General features: G+C 41.2%; 1 protein-coding gene across 3 annotated transcripts in view; it reads right to left on the reverse strand.

Moving 5' to 3' along the window:
* Positions 1–17787, reverse strand: part of BACH2 (BACH transcriptional regulator 2) — a 164034-nt gene that overhangs the window by 8472 nt on the left and 137775 nt on the right. For all 3 annotated transcript variants that reach the window (XM_088667210.1, XM_035109373.3, XM_060272596.2), the window contains one exon: positions 5181–6728. In XM_088667210.1, the coding sequence (XP_088523336.1) occupies positions 5181–6728 (1548 nt within the window). The remainder of the gene's footprint in view (positions 1–5180; positions 6729–17787) is intronic.

The following is a 17787-nucleotide window of genomic DNA, read 5'->3' on the forward strand; positions in this document are numbered from 1 at the left end:
GGTGTGGGTCTTTGGCAAACACCAGACCATGCCAGCCCTTAAGGCAGCCCTGTTTAGGGAAGCTTTTAATGTTTGATAGATTTCTGTATTTTGTCGGAAGCCGCCCAGAGTGGCTGGGGGAACCCGGCCAGATGGGCGGGGTATAAATAATAAATTATTATTATTATTATTATTATTATTATTATTATTATTATTATTAAATACCAACCCTGGAAGTTACACATACTTTGGCATTTACTACAGTGTAGTTTTTTCTACACAGGAAAGCATAAAGAGCAACTATTTTGTTCCATTTCTTTGCGTGTGACATTTGCCCATAGAACGACTCCACAGTCACAGGAACGCATCGTATCTATCCACACATTCTGCACAGTGGACTTCACCCTCACATCTCACCAATGAAGGCCTTATCAAAATACACATAGCTGCTGTAGGTCATGAAAGAACAAGAAAAGAGCTGCCAGAGAAAACAATGATTTGTTTGAATACACAGAAGCTGACCTTCGACACAGTGATGTGGACTATTAAGACTGCTGACTAGTGATTATGAAGAATGTTTGGCTTCCTTTTAATGCCCTTTGGACAATAAACGCTCCACTTAAGAGGTGAGTAACTGCATATACAGTGGTACCTCTACTTACGAATTTAATGCGTTCCGAATGCACATTTGTAAGTCAAAATAAATTGTAAGTCGAATCCCATAGGAATGCATTGGGAGAAAAAATTCGCAAGTAGAAGCAACCCTATCTAAAAATTCGTAAGTAGAAAAAATCCTATCTAAACCACATCCAAGATGGCGGACGGAGCTCCATTCGTAAGTAGAAACATTCGTAAGTAGAGGTACCACTGTATGTGTGACCCCCTCCATGGAACTGCAGTAGAGTAAGGACCAGGGAGGAATTTTTTTACGGACATATTGGGCTGTGTCTGGGGGTATTGCAGACTTCATAGCAAACATTGCAACTTTAGGGCAGAAGCAGCTTTGGTCTGGATCCTTAGCAGGAATGGGCACAGGAAGGGCTCCCCTGCCCCATCCAAGTGTGGGATCCCCTTAAGTGATCTTGGGGGGCACTGCTTGCTGTCCAGCTCAGGGTCTGACAGGCAACCATGCCCCCTGCCAGTGATTGAGCAAGGTCCACTGGAAGTGGTTCATGTCATGGCAGATCCCTAACACTGGTACACTGCATCTATCAAAAGAAAGCATGTCAATCAGCAGGACGACTCATTGATCAATGGATCAATGGATACATGCCCAATGCCTATGGCAAACCTATATGACTACAGCCAATAAGGTTGTGGCCTAATTACAATCCAACACCTGTCTCCTGGTCTTCATTGGCACAACCCCCTCCATGGCTTCTCTGCACCTGGGTCTGCAATATACAGTCGCTCTGGAAGCTCTCCCAAATTATTCATTCAGAACAGAAATAGCTGGTGTAAATGAAGTTTGCCAATATATTTGTTACAGAGAAGGAATGCAACATATTTGAAATAATTCATTTACAATATTGCAAAGCTCACAGATTTAGCACTTTCTTCTTTCCCTAAAAAATAAAACAAAAAGGAAGTGGTTGTTGCACAGCAGTTAAGATGTGGTGCCATTGTTAATTTTAGATAGGCCATGGACCATTCTCCTATCCATTTAAATAAGCTGGGGAAAATGTGTTTTCAAGGATCTATCAAACATTAACAGACCTTGAGGTGAGGTGACTATAAAAAGAGGATGTTTAAAAATAAAGTGTTGCTGGTTTGGGTCTTGCACAGTGTAAATAACATCTTAACAAATGATCTCAGATGTTTCAAGATGCAAACAACTGTACAGGCTTCACAATTCCAGTGTGATGTTATAAACAACAACCAATAAGCCTAAAGAGAAAAGCTTTAAGGCTTTGATGTTTTACATTTAAATAGCTGCACAATTAATCATTGCACATTTCTTTCTTCAGATATATGTTGCTTAAAAAACAAATCACAAAAACACCCTCCAGATATTTTTTTTTCTTTTTTAAAATTAACAGCAGTGTCCTCCTTCTTGGGAGAATGTACCTCATAAATATTGCAAGCCCAGACATGTGTACCTGCCTCCTAATGTCATTGCTACTCACAGTGAGCTGCATAGAAGGTGACATAACAATGAGGGATGGTTAAGTTACCCTTATGACACACATACAAAAAGCATGAAATAAAAGTCATTCAAGATCTGGGGATTCCTTTTTCTGTGCATTACTGCACAATGTGCTCTGTAATTTCCTGAATGTCACAGGTATAATTTTGAAAAGGGAAAAGGATGGGTGTAATTCAGTTCCTTATTTATTGTGCAGGGATCATCACACACACCCTGGTTCACAAGGTATCCCCAACAGCAGCCAGCACCTGAGGGCTGTGCATTCAATTGAACCAAGTTACGCAATGTCAACAATGCTATTGTGAACCAGGCCATGACATGGCCATGGGTGGCCTCCTGTACACCATAAATTATATGAGTGATATGTTCTAGTGTTCAGTTAATGCATGGGGGCGTGAAGGGTGAAGGGGGTGCAGGGAAGGGGAATATGGCAGCTTAGGCCCCCTCATGTCCTCATCACTACCAGCTCCACTCTCAATCTTCCCATGTTGAGTTGGAAGGTCTGGGGAGGGATTCCTTGTGCGTTTGGCAGAATGTGCTTATAAACTCCCATCACAATTAGAAAAGTTTATGAGTGTTTTCAGCTAAATGCACTTAGAAGCCCCCTTCAGACCATTCCATCCAACATGGGAAGGTTGGGGCGCAGGTGGTGGGAACAGGGATATGCTCCCACATGATCTTTGAATGACTGAATGGGGCTTATAGTCACACGGTATCTGCATTAAGCAGCTTCCCATGTAATTTGGGTGATGTCAGTGATGTCTTGGCCTTTCCCCTCCTGGGAAAAAAAAACCACAGCCTTGTGACAGAGTGATTGAAATAACTACAAGCACACAACTGTATTGCAGTGAGTGTGTTCTTAATATCTTGCTTTTTGAAATCCTGCTTTTATGCCTTAAACAGATTTCCAAAGCTGCACCTAAAACACAGGAACACTTTAAAAATACAACTGAGGAGCCAATTTGTGTTGCTCCATTGGCCAGGAAAATGCTAACGCCGATCCAACTCAAATTAGCTCTATGTGGTAGCATCCCAGCTTTGGAATAGCTTTGCCTCTTGAGATTAGACAGCCATCAACACTGGATGGGTTGTGATCTCAAGCAAAGACCATTTTCTTTTACCAGGCCTTCCAACAGCAGTGGCGATATGGTGTTTGTTAGATAAAGGGGTTCATATTTTGTTGTTTTTAACTGAAGTATTTTCATTTGAGTACAGTAATTTTTATTCCTGCTTTGTACTTTGGTTTTCACCGAAACCCACCCTGAACCCATGTATTGAAGGGTGGGATGCAGGGCTCTGGTTGGAGAGCACCATCAGCTTACAAGCGAAAAAGCTAGATAAGATTAAGCAGTGGGTTCACACATTACTCACTGTTCTCTTAAATGTTAAATGCAGGTTTAGGTTTGGGTAGCTCTGATAATATTGGCGGAGCTGTTCGGAAAATCAGGTCCTTCATATTCGGTTATGACCATACATATACATGGGTAGCTATTTGTAATGCAATTTGACACAAATGCTTTAGGACTGTCATTTAAGAGTTCATGGTTGGCCTTTAGAATTCTCAGTAGGCCAACTGAATTGTCTCACAGCACTGCCTTTGAGATATATTTCTTTTGAAAAGGAACATACCAACCCCAGTTAGGGAGATACTATTAAATGAAAGACAAGATGAATGCAATTCCCCTGGCACAAACAGTTCTTGGAAGAACAGCCTACTAATGCTTTCTGTCTTTCTTTAATATTCTCTAGAAAGCATTTGCTTTTAAGATGTAGTAAGTTTAGATTTCACTTGCGACAGTCCAAAGGGAATATAACAAAAAGACAAAACAGCAACCCAGTTGTTTTAAAGTGACAGAAAGGACTGGGGTGGGGAGAGAAAGAAAGTCACTATTGAAAAGAGATGCCTTCCTATTCTTTATAAATTTATAAACTGGATACTTCTCAAAGAGTACACTATCTTCACTATCTTCGATAAAGTTAGCATTAGTACATATAAGAAGTCTGACTGCTGAATCTGAAGTTAACACCATTTTCCTTTTTTCTCCATTAAACTCTTTATTCTTCCATTTGTGTCCCTCCAAGGGTGATAAAACCAACAGGAAGAAAAGAAAAGAACTTGCCAACTACATTAAATAACATGCAGGACTTGCCAAAAACATTTTGGTGCCTGAGGCAGAGATTTCCCCCACCCCCAGCAGCAGTAAAGCTAAAATAAAATTGTAAATTGTGTAACTAGCAATTTGCTACTATTTAAAGGTGGCCAGATTTTGCTGCCTGAAGTGTCACTTCATATTATCTTCTGGCGGACAGCTGATTGTGACCATATGTCAATACTTAGCTAGATTTGGGTGGAAAATAAGTCCTGTGTCTGTATGATCATATCCTTCAATCCATGAAAACTTTTTGAGGAAGGACAACCTGCCAATTCACACAGGGTCACTATACTTGAAAATGGACACTGGGACAAATCTTTCTGGGAAAAAATCCATTTTTAAAAAAAGAATTCAGAATTCAGGAGGTGTCCATGAAGGAAAAAAAGTGGATATTACAGGGTTTCCCCCTGTCCTGCAGTAACAGATGAGCAATAATACTACATCCATCCCTTTGCATAGGCACTGCCCTTTCTGGTTCAGTTTTTGATATGAGTAGGATTAGCACCACATCTTGGCACACAAGAACATATACAAAAATATTTTGTACCAACATTCTTGCTGACTATAATTAACACCAAGTAGCAGTCTGCAACCATGGTTAGAAGCAGATCACAAACTGTAGTTTGGGTGAACTACAGTTAGCAAAAAGAAAATGCTTTAGAGCTGCAATGAACCTTTTCATATGATGGGTCTTTACTGCAACCCCCCCCCCCACCTATTTCATGCATTTCCCCCCATTAGCCTGACTGCAATGTCAACAAAAACTGAGGTAAAACAGGCTATTCTCTGCCTCTGTATACAAGGAATGCCATTTGTATACAAGGAATGCCATTTAAGAGAACAACAGACTTATTGAACTGGTCACAAGACGTGTTAACAGGTGTACTTATCACAAGCCCTACCTCATGTCCTCTGTCTTGCACAGGACATGATTCACTGTCTGCTTCAGAGAACGATCCAGACTCATCGCTAGAGTTTGTTCCATAGGATGGCTCACATTTTATCTGGGGTCTGACTTGGTTGTACATTCCATCTCCCATCATGCTCTGCTCCTGATGCTCCGTGGTCAGGAACCGAGTTCCTTGGGAACAGGGGGAAGATGAAAACTCGCACAGAGGGAGGCTACATGGCGAACCCCCGCTGCCATCCTCTGCGTACGAGTAGGAGGAACATGAGCTGGAGGTCCTCGTTCTGGTTTCTAGTGGAGGAGAGCGAGGGCAAACTTTAATTGGCACTGGGCAGCTGGTGTTCGGCCGCATCCGTCCTGGTAAGAGATCAGCTGCCTGTCCAATGTGAGAATAGGTCTGGCAACTGGGAAGGGACTGGCTACTTCCTGCCCAGAGACCCTTTGGCACAGTCTCGGTGAGATCTTTCTCCAAGCTGTTCATGCCAGAATATGAATGCACCGAAGTGTTTACTTGGTCACAAACATTTGAAGAGAATATAACACTCCTCCTGTCCACCTCACCTTCCTGCTTACAGAGACCTTCAACAAAGCCAGGGCCCCTGAGAGGCGATCCCACGGTAAAATTGGAAGCATCCTTCTGAACAGCTTGGGAGAGTCCATAATTCCCTGCGAAAGGGACATAATCAGTTTTGTGGTCACCCTGAGTTGTCCCCTTTTCGAAAGGGCATGCTGGACTCCTGGCAAAGTGCTGTTGGGAAGTACTGGGGAAGCCAACTAAGTCTACATTTTTTGTTCGGTTGAAGAAAGACCTTAGGCAGGAAGGGGAGGAAACACTTTTAGACCTGTCAGCTCCAGTGGGACTTGGCTGCTTCCGGTCCATTTCAACATCCCCCTCTTTATCCCTGATGTCAGGCTCATCTCCAGAGAGGCAAAGCGTGATGTTTTCTTCATCATTCTCCTCACTCCTAGGCTCACTTTTAATTTCCCCTACAGGAAGCTCTGGCTTGAGGCTATCGCCAGAACTTTCTTCACTGAATGTGCTTGCAAAACCTGAGGTACTAATGTGTGATGCGTTGTAGACATTCTTGGTACAAGCCATCTGGTATTTCTTATATCTGGGTAACCGGGTCACTGCTTCTTTGTCCAAACTGTCCTTGGCATCGTTCAAGATATCAGAGTCAGGCAGCATCCCTTCTTCCTTGTCCGCTCCCGAACTGGCCGATTCAAAGTTAAAGGGCTCTGGGTGCGTTCTCTCCCTTGGGCAAGAGATCTTGGAAGTCTCTGACTCCATCGTCTCCTCCTCTTCTCCCTCGGAGTTCTCGTCTTCATGCATCCGCTGGTAGGTGGTGTCTTTTTTGCACAGAAACAGGCCATCTTCATTGTTCAGGAGTTGCGTTTGAAGGAAGCTGAAGCAAGAATCCTCCAGGTTGTGCATGCGCAGGAATTCTGCACAGTGGATGACCTCTCGTATGTTTTCTCTGCTGAGTAACAGCTTAGCAGTGTAGGCAAACTGTAACAATGGACCAAATCCCCTGGCAGTGACCTGCAAAAGAACAAAAACACAGGGAAATTGCCAGCATTACCATCAGCACTGCTATTGTCCCAAGCCCCTCAAGTGTAGTTAGATAACTCAACAGTTCTAATGTCCATAAATACCACCGTCCAATAGTTAATCTTTCCTTAAGTCAGCAGTAATGCTACTTCCAATCATTAATGCTGCCTGCCCTGTTGTTGCTCGCACACTTCATATTAGAGGATGATCTAAACATCACTTCCAACAAATGACTTAAAGGGAGATGAGATATCTGGCAAATGGTATTTATATATTTAACGAACTCAAGAATGCTGCTAAGCTTCTAATGAGTGCACGAATCCCACCAATTTCACAACATTCCCATAATCTAGGCTGACTTCACTCTGTGATCAGAATAAATTATGCCAATTAAAAAATCCTTCATTCTTCTTCAACAGTTTATGGGGTTTTAAAAGAAATGGAATATATTATTATAATGGTTAGTTTAGTGAAAACAAAGTCCCCTATGCTGGAACAACGTAAGTCTTAAATAAAAAGTTGGAGAAGGACATGGGGTTTGTCTGAGTATGCAACAGAAGTGGGAAGACAGAGAACATTAAGCATGGAGACAACTTGAATAACTGTATAGGAAACTATCCCACAAATGCTGGAGTCTCTGGTTGAGTTCAGGTAAGGATTTAGTTAAAAACTTATATTACATCGTTTCTCTAACAACATAAGGAAGCCAGCTATAGCTTCCCAGCACACAGAAACTGACTACAAAAGATGGTTTTGCCACATGGTAGTATTAAAAATAAATGCCAAATAGCTTCTAGTTGATTGAATTCACTCTCAGACAGATTTATGGTCTACAGCGCTCTGGTGCATGGGGTTCATTCACCTAAACAAACTAGACTATGTCAAAATTAGGGGTGTATAAGGAGATGATGATGATAAGGATTATATTTGCACTGTGCTCCCCCTTCCTCAAAACAACTTGGGAACTATCTCTGCTGTGAGCCTGGCAGGAGGAAAATGTGATGATACATAATAATGATGCCTCTGAAATGGGTTCTTGCATTGCAGTTGGGGTCCCTTCCAACTCTATGATTCTATGAAGTGACTGGCTAGCCAGAGCAGCCCCCTCAGATCAGGGTCGGCTCAGGACGTTTTGCTGTATGAGGCAAAAGATAAATGGCACCGTCCCCGAAGGCACATACATAAGCCAATTGGAACTGGTGGTAGAATCTTACTGCAGTACTGATAAGGAAAGTGTATTCAACTGCAGTTGAGGGCAGCAGGCTATCATAGGGGTCATGGCACTCATAGCTCCCTGCACCTCAGCTTCTGCCGCTTGAAGCAGCTGCCTCACTGTGCCTCAGCTTAGGGCTGGCTCTGCCTCAGATAATATATGTATTCTATGAACAATTTGTAAAACCCAGATATTAAAAATGTCCACTTTGTGATTTCACTTGCTTCTAATTAAGGTATTTGGTTACTGTCTCAGTCTGGATTTAGTCGAAGTATAGACCCTCATATATATGGGACCTGGGTGGTGCTGTGGTCAAAACCACTGAGCCTCTTGCACTTGCTGATCAGAAGGTCAGCAGTTCGAATCCGCACAACAGGGTGAGCGCCCGTTGCTCTGTCCCAGCTTCTGCCAACTAGCGCTTTGAAAGCACACTAGTGCAAGCAGATAAATAGGTAAACAGCATTTCTGTGTGCTCTGGCTTCCATCACAGTGTTCCATTGGGCCCGAAGCAGCTGGCCACATGACCTGGAAAGCTGTCTGTGGACAAACGCCGGCTCCCTTGGCCTGAAGCAAGATGAGCTCCACAACCCAACCCCATAGTCACCTTTGTATGTATGTGTGTGTGTATATACATATGCATATACATATATATCTGTAGTTATCTATGGAGCCACTAGGTGGGAGAACTGCAAAACAAGCAGAGTCTTGTCTAAGAGCTTTCAAGTATGTTTTAACCAGTACCTCTTGCAATGCCATTTAGGCAAAATAAAAGAAATTTCACTGACTCAGAACATTCCACGGTACATTTTTCTCTCAAGCTGATTCAAGACTTTCAGCACCCCAAAAGCATGGCATTTGAGACATCTGCTACATGTGTCTTCCTCCAGAGGATATTGCATGCAGTATTATGATGTTGTTCACACTGCATACTAGACAGCTGCTTGCTTTTAAAAACAAAGGGCAAAAAAATCCAGGAGGGGAGAGCAGGGAGGTAAGAGGGCTGAATGAGTATGGTGTGTTTGTATCTACAAAAATCCTGTATCAGTAACAACACAGCACCAATTTACAAGAGGCACTGGGTAGTAACGCTGTATTTTCAAGTACTATAACAGGCGTCTCTGCAAATTTAAAAGATGCCCTCAGGGAGGACTCTTAGAAGCATTTCAGACCAGCACTAATGTTTCAAGTACATAAACAGCAACTTTCATGATGAATGCAAGCAAGGCTTGCTGGCAAGTGTGGAAGCTGGCAGAATCTCAGTAGCCTGAAGCTGTCTAAATATTGATTTGGCCTTTATTGTGGGTCCACCAGCACACTGCCTTTGGCTCTGCTTGTATTTAATTTGCTGTGACAAGAAAGCAGATATTCAGGGACTGCAAAGTGTTTATAAATATTGCACATCTTAAAGAGGAAGGTTTAAAAGCTGCATACATTACATCCACACATTTGTTTTCTGTATATGATGGTAAGGGCTCTTCGTGGTGCAAACCCCTTCCACCATTTCTGGGAGAAACTTAAGTATGCTACAATGACAGCATAACAAAGAGAATACACAATGGGATGCAACATCTTTCTGCAGCAATAACGATGAGAGTAAAATAGCAGTTTAAAAAAAATTAATAACCAAGGGGTGCCAAATGATTAAGATATTCCATACATACAACAGAGCAGCTTTCAATTCGTACCCAAATGCTAACCTGTCGACTCAGCCCTGAAAATGTCCACATAAAACGGGTGTGTCAGAAAGTATGTCACTAGTCTCCTTAGTTGCATTTTCTTTACTGAATACCCACTTTGGTTGTAACAACCTCAATTCCTAGGAGCTTGTGTGCGGGTTTGTGTAAGCTCTACGCTCATCAAAATGGCCATGCAGAGAATGTTTTGCCCAAGAATGCATGTTTCAGTTCAGCTGCAATCCAGACAAACAACCCCTCCTTCCTTTTTAGTGGCTTAGATTAGTCTGCAACCTTGTGTGAACTTGCATACTTAGCTGTGCAGTACGGAGAATGTTGGATTTCTACATGAGAGATCAAAGTTCAAATCCCTACTCAATTGCTTGGTCATTTGCTGAGTCTCTGCTACCTTGCAGGGCAGCTGGGGAAGTTAGAATGAGATAAGGACACAGCATATTTTGCCATTAGAGATACCACCATAGTTCATACTTGGCTCAGAAAGTAACTATTTAACTCAAAATGCTTGCACTAAACATAAGAAAAGCCTTCCAAGCAATGACATCGCTCTCCACTCAGATTTTGAACTAAGCCAGAGAAAAATTCAACTCCTTTCCCACTGTCTCTCACATAAGACACCAAAACCTTCTGCCACGCTCCACGCCCCCTTGGAAACGCTCTCTTCCTCCCTCCCACTTGTTTGCCTGGCTGCTTCCAGAAGAAGAGGAGGTGTCTCCATCTTCCTTTTGCTTTTGAAGTGCTGTCCTAGAAGCTAAAAGGCCTCGGTGATGTAATATCCCCCAGTGCTACTGACATCCACAGCAGTAGTCAGGTGAGGGTTTAGAGGCTAAAAGGTGGCTAGGAGACTAGACCTTTTTGCGCACCTGATAATCTCGTCACAGTGAAATGAGATCCAGTTTGAGTAATAGTTTGTCTTGGGATCAATAGATTCCAAAATGAAAGGTAGGGATCAGCCCATCAGTACTCACCACAAGCCCTTTGAAACAATCTAATTAATAATAAATAACATGAGAGTGCTGAAGGGAGGTTTTGGTTCTCAGCATTTGATTCTTGGCATTTATGGTTTCATTATTTTCAAATCATAGCACTGTAGAGGTGGAAGGGACCATGAGAGTCATCTAGTCTAACCCCCTATACTGAAGGAATATTTTGCCCAACGTGGGGCTTGAACCCACAACCCTGAGATTAAGAGTCTCATGATTTGCCAACTGGGCTATCTGAAAATCTTTGGAGTGGTGATGAAAGAAAATGAAACTTCCCCAGAAGTAGAACACACACACAACATTTCAGCAACTGTGGTCATCAGTGAGTGTCTTCTGTGGCAACTTTTAAATGCCTGTTGAAAACCTTTCTATTCTGTAGGTATGTAGATACAAAAATTTAATAGAACAAAAGACACCATGCTGGTTGTCACCCACGGAAGCAAAAAGATAAATATGAGGACAAGTTGGCCAACATATAAAAGGTAAAGGGACCCCTGACCATTAGGTCCAGTCATGACCAAATCTGGGGTTGCGGCGCTCATCTCGCATTATTGGCAGCTTCCGGGCCATGTGGCCAGCATGACTAAGCCGCTTCTGGCGAACCAGAGCAGTGCACAGAAATGCTGTTTACCTTCCCACTGTAGTGGTACCTATTTATCTACTTGCACTTTGGTGTGCTTTTAGAACTACTAGGTTGGCAGGAGGTGGGACCGAGCAACGGGAGCTCACGCCGTCACGGGGATTCAAACCGCCAACCTTCTGATCAGCAAGCCCTAGGCTCTGTGGTTTAACCTACAGCGCCACCCGCATCCCTTGGCCAACATATAGGGAGCTCCTAATCAAAGTGGAAAATCAATTAAAATTAAGAAAATTAGAAGAAATAAGAGAAAAGATAACAGATTGGTTACAATATTTTCAATTAAATGAGATTTTAAAGGAAGATTTAGTTATACAATATCCAGATTTCAAAGAGAAATTGTAGAGGACAATACCAAATTATTGAAGAAAATGTATAGCTTGCTGCTAGAATGGGAAACAAACAATGAAGAAGTTAAATGTGTGAGGATAAAGCGGGCAAAATATTGGGGACATAATACTCAAATGAAAAACTTTGGAAGGTGGATTTGAAATTCACTGCATGCACAAACACTGAAAGAGAACTATATGAAAATGGTGTAACGTTGGTACATAACACCGGTAAAACTTGCCAAAATGTATAGAACAAATTCTAATAAGTGTTGGAGATGTAAAGTAGAAGACAGTACCTTCATCACATGTGGTGGGAATGTAAAATGGTTAAAAGTTATTTTATGGGAAGTGATATATAACAAATTGAGGAAAATGTTTAAATTGACTTTTATTTAAAAAAAAACAGAAGTGTTCTTACTAGGAATAACAGGAAGGTATCTCGAAGGAAAAGAAGAAATTGTTTATGTATGCAACAGCAGCAACCTGGATTCTATTAGCACAAAGGTGGAAGGAAGACATGAAACCAACTATAGAAAAATGGCAACTGAAATTGATGGACTATGCTGAAATGGCTAAACTCACAGAAAAGCTCAGAGACAACGATAATGAAAAATTTAAAAAAGAATGGGAAACATTTATTGTATATGTACAAAAATATTGTAAACAAGTAGAAACATTGGCAGGCTTTGATTAAATACCTGCAAGCAGTTAAAAATGAGATAAAGTAAAAGAAAGGGAATTTGAATTGAAATACTAAGGTTTGATGGTAATAATCAGTTACATATTGACAAAATAATGAGAATAAGAATAAGAGGTTTAATTATAGTTATGCAGAAAAGGTATACATTCAATGAACCAGAAAAGGAAATGGAGAGAAGTCAGGAGGTTAAAGAGAACCTCCACAAAGAAAGTGATGGTGTTTATACAATGAAAAAAGTGTTAATGTCTTATGTTTATGTCTAAAACTCTTTTTTTGGTTATTTTTTTTATGAAGAATAAGTGTTGAAGATAAAATTGTAAAATCAATAAAAACAGCTGTGCTGTTGTATTGTGAGGGGAATGGTGTTTGTATGAGGTATGTTATTCTTTGCATTGCAATGTAGTTGAAGCAAAATTCCAAGTATGGTTGATACTTGGCCAATAAACTATTCTATTCTATTCTATTCTATTCTATTCTATTCTATTCCATTCTATTCTGCCAGGCCTATTGCTGGTAACAGAGTATTTTGTTTTTACTATATTTTTTGTTGGGACAACCCAGTTAGATGGGCGGAATATACCCTGTTTCTCATATTTTAAGACATACCCATAAAATAAGCCATAGCAGGATTTTTAAGCATTGAAGGAATATAATCCATACCCCGAAAATAAGACATAGTGATAGGCGCAGCAGCAATGCCGGCCGCGGCAGGAGGAGGAGGAAAAAAATAAGACATCGCTTGAAAATAAGCCATAGTGTGTTTTTTAGAGGAAAAAATAAATATAAGACGTGTCTTATAATATGAGAAACACGGTACATCATAAATAAAATCATCATCATCCCTCACAGTCACCATTGATGACTGTTTTTAATTTATTTTTTACTTGTTTGTAACTTTTAATAATTTTATTGTTTGGTTTTATGTTTTCATATTATTTTAAACCATTGTGACATATTTTTGTGATACAGCAGTATAGAATTTATTAAAAAATAAATAAATCCTCCCCAGTTTCCTGCAATTGTTCCTTTCGGACAATAAAGTGCTTCCAGGAAATGCTCCTTAGCTCCTCCATTCTCCTGAGAGGGGCCTGATTCAGCCTGGAGCTGGTGTAATGATAAGGCGAACATTGCCCTTCTCTCTGCCCTGGCTGGTGTGAGTTAGCAAGACTTGGGATGAGTCAGTAGATCATGCATGTTCCTCCCCACCTTCCACTAGGACATGGGGAGGGGGAGAAAGCCCTATTGTGCTAGCAGAAGTCCTTGTGCAGGTTTCCTCTAGTGGGAACAGTTAGTTGAACCCAGACCACAGTATTCAACTTGGGAAGGCTTGCCTGTGATGGCAACTGTTTAGAGCAGGCATGTCAAACCTGTGGCCCTCCAGATGTTTTGGACTACAATTCCCATCTTCCCCAACCACTGGTCCTGCTAGCTAGGGATCATGGGAGTTGTAGGCCAAAACATCTGGAGGGCCGCAGGTTTGACATGCCTGGTTTAGAGAACCTTCTCTCCACCATTCTATCACTTGGTTATGTCTCCTTTATGTCTTGCTTATACCCACTCACCTCCTTGGGTGCTCACCTCATACAATGGGGTGGTGGGTGCAGTTGCTTGCCCATAATGCAATGATCTTTATCTAGCATAAGAAGCCATCTATGACCATGCACAGATGTAAACACTAAGTAGAGCTCCCACAGCAGGCTGTGGGATCATAATGCGCTCATGACTTCCTATCCTTCTGTTCTCAGGCACACATTCCCTCTAACCAGCCATGTTCAGGGTTCTAGACAACTCTTAAGGTTCTCGAAGCAAGTTTGGGGCAATGCCAGGTTGGGAATGGCTGAATATGATGCTGAACCTAGGTAGAGATGGAAGTGGAATTTATGTTTGGATTCCTGAAGTTTAGTTATTTTTTATGCCTGTGCCAGCCTGAATTTCTACTTGCTTCATAGGTGGTTTGCCTTTCTCCCCTCAGCTCTATTAGTCAATTTACTTAATAGCCTCACTTGGCATTTTCCTAAAGCTACAATTTATATAATAAACCAGTCCCTAGAAACAAGATAAGCTTAGTGACAGTTAACTCTGTTTCTATTTTTTCCCCATAGCCTTACAAAAGTCTCTGGGATTAAACATGACTTCTAATCTCATTTGCTGTAATTAGCATACTTATTCTTTTTTAAAAGCCAGGGTGCTGGTATAATGTGTGGGGGAGACCAGACTGAGGAGTGTTTTTTTGTGGGTATATTCTGCTACATCTCACTAATGCAACAGTGCATTAACGGTGGATTTAAATAGAGCTGTCCACACATTGTTCTGCTTTACTAGTTGTACTGTGATTGTAATTGTGTTATTGTCATTTGGAGAAGCACTCTTGCACTATAGTGCAACAATAGTATGACAGAAAAAAAAACACCTGGAACATTTGTGATATGAAAGGTTGCAGAACTTCAGCAGGATGTTACATGACATATGGTGATTGGAAATGAGGATTTCATAGTGTGTCTGTACCTAGTACCAAATACACTCAAAGTGTAATTTCATCACATTACAAGTTAAACAGACTGACTGGAGTTTTTTAAAAAAATTATTACCTCTTAAAATAAGGCAGAATTTCTCACTTGTGAACTTTGTAATTCAAGAGCTGCTATGCCGAATGATCAGCTTTTTCACCAAATGACAGAGGGCAGTATCTGGCACCCCCACCCCAATGCAGAGTTGCTTACATGCACATTTCATGCAGTGATTTTCACTAATTTTTAAATCATTATATGTATTAATCTTTCAAAACATGTTTACACACACACACACACACACAGAGAGAGAGAGAGAGAGAGAGAGAGAGAACGAGAACAGAGATATTCGGAAAGAAAGAACACCCACAATAGAGGACCGATTACTATGAGGAAGATTGTATGACGAAAATGCTCTGCTTTTTAGCCTGGTACAAGTATGGTATTCACCCGAATATAAACCGCAAATAAGTCGCACCTTTAAAATTGAAGGGGGGAGGAGACAATACCCGGGTTGCTGCCTTGGGGGGGGGGGAAGCCGTGCCACTTTGCCAGCAGTGTAAGGTTGTGAATATAAGCCACACTTTAACTTTCCACTGTTGGAATTATTATTATTTTTGGGGGGGGGAGTGCAGCTTATAGTCAGGCCAATACGGTATACTGAGCCCACCCTGAGCCCGGCTCTCACTGGGGAGGGTGGGGTATAAATAATTTTTTTAAAGTAATTATTATTATTATATACTAGTTCACTATGTCTCAGTTTCCTATGTAACATCTTTCTCTTTTGTTCCAGGGAATTGGCACATATATAGCGAACACTAATGGTACCACTTTCCACATACATACTTATAATTAGATATATTAAACAGACCAACGTGCCAGAAACCTTTTAAAACTCCTTAACTGTGACAAAATATTGTGGCCAGGAGGCCTGAATTCATCCAGACAGACAAGTCTGAAGAGTGTTTCCTGAGGATCTGTCTCCAGTTCTTTAAATGTAGTGGCTTAACATTTTGATTTTGATTTTTTTTTAAAAAAATAAATAAATCTGAAAATAAGGGCATCTCTGGATTGTAGTCTAAGTAAATAAAAAAATTGGGAGGATTTGGGAGGAGGGTCAGGATGGGGAGTGGAGATGCTCATCTCTACTGTTAAAACTATTGTTATACTTTTTTATGAATCCAAAAGCTGGAGATAAGCTTTCTAGGGGAATTTAACATTTCATTATATTTCTAAAAAACACACTCAAATTCTTGGGTAGTGAAATAGACCTGCATCAGAAGAGCCACTTTGAGGGAAATAACAAACACACACATATTGTGCAACTCCACCACTGATTCTTCAACCTATTGTGCAGAGGGGCCATTTGCTTTCGCTTTTTCTACACAAATCAGGATTCAGCTTGGAGATTTATGCAAATACTTTTGACAGCCTTCTGGAAAACACACTCTGGTGTATTTTGCAGTGAAATTAAGCCTTCATGGCAAGAGCCCTCCAGTCAGCATCTGCTAGTAAATGTTGCTGAGTAGGCTGGGGGAAGCAGATTTTGTGTATGTTTTAGCAAAAACGACACTTAGTGAGTATGCATCATAGCAAGCGCATCAAGCAAGGACCTGAATTATACCCGGACCATTATAAAATATCCAAACATAAAAACACCACCAGGAATTTTTTGATAAATTATTGACTGTGTGTGCTCAAGACTATGTTCAGTCAGGAGGCTAACATTTCAAAAGGAGGCAATGTTACTACTGAGCGGCAAAGAAATAATATTGAGGAGAAAAACACTTGAATCAGTAATGCAACTAAACTATTCTAATGTTCCAAATGGTGGGAACTTCAGCTGGGCTACTGAATCCACTGTCAAAAGAGGATTCCACTTGACTAGATAACAAGGCAATTAAAATCATTAACTGGTAAGCTGCAGCCCTGTATAAATATCCTGTCTTCCTGCAGGCCTTTATATACCATCCAAAACAACCATAAAGTGATTATCTATAGTTTTCAATTTCTAGTCTTTTGGGAGAATCTGAAATACCAATTCCTTAGTTTTTCCCATTCTATCCCCTCCCCCCAAATTTGGCACTTACTGTACTTTGTTCCTACACTTAGTGATTCTCAGGACCGATGCAACTTGCATTTTAATTCATTCTTTGCATGCACATTGTCAGCATAGCTCTACTGAAAAAGGGGGTCATCCTTCAGTGCTGCCCTCAGCTTAAACAAGGGGCTACATCCCCCAAAACAGATCAAACTAACGATGTTTGGATTGTGCTGCATACTAGTATATAACACTATAGCCATGCCTTCAACATTTTGAGACAGAAGCTTTAGAACAGCAGTCTACTTACAGCACATAATGAACAACGCCTCTTCTATAGTCATTTCTCTCTCCTCAGTAGGAGTATAAAGAACATTTTTAAAAGGTACTATTAGCTCAAAGGCATTCTACATCCACTTGATGGAGAAAGACACAAAGGGCACACTCAAACTTAGAGTGTACTTGCTTTCAGTTATGTTTGGAGAGATAACAATGGGGTGTTTAGGCTTACTCTGCATTTTTTGTGGAATAGGTGCTGCTGCCCAGGGACCAATATTCATGTTCTTAACTGTGTATTTATTGCATACTGTTTAGCTTCAACTGGGTTAGAACTCAATTCTTGGGGCACAGGCTCTCTCCCCCAACACCAATCCCACAAACACAAAACCAGGTCAATAGCAGGCACAATGGAACCAGTCAGGAACAAGGGAATAGAAAAAGCAGGGTCTAGGTCAGGATGGTCCAACTTTTCATACCAAGTGGACTGCAAGAGTACTTTTACATGGAACCCATGGGGACACTGCCTTGTTGCCTGACCCCCTTATTCCTAAGCAGCTCTGTGTTCTCAGGTGCACACTCCTTTGCAAGGTAGCCACCTGAGCCTGAAATTTCTGGCATCCACCATCTGATTCTGAGAGGAGATTCCACCTGCCTCCCCCTCTGACTT

This window comes from Zootoca vivipara, chromosome 3 (genome assembly GCF_965207765.1).
Source record: "Zootoca vivipara chromosome 3, rZooViv2.hap1.1, whole genome shotgun sequence".
Classification (NCBI taxonomy): Eukaryota; Metazoa; Chordata; class Lepidosauria; order Squamata; family Lacertidae; genus Zootoca; species Zootoca vivipara.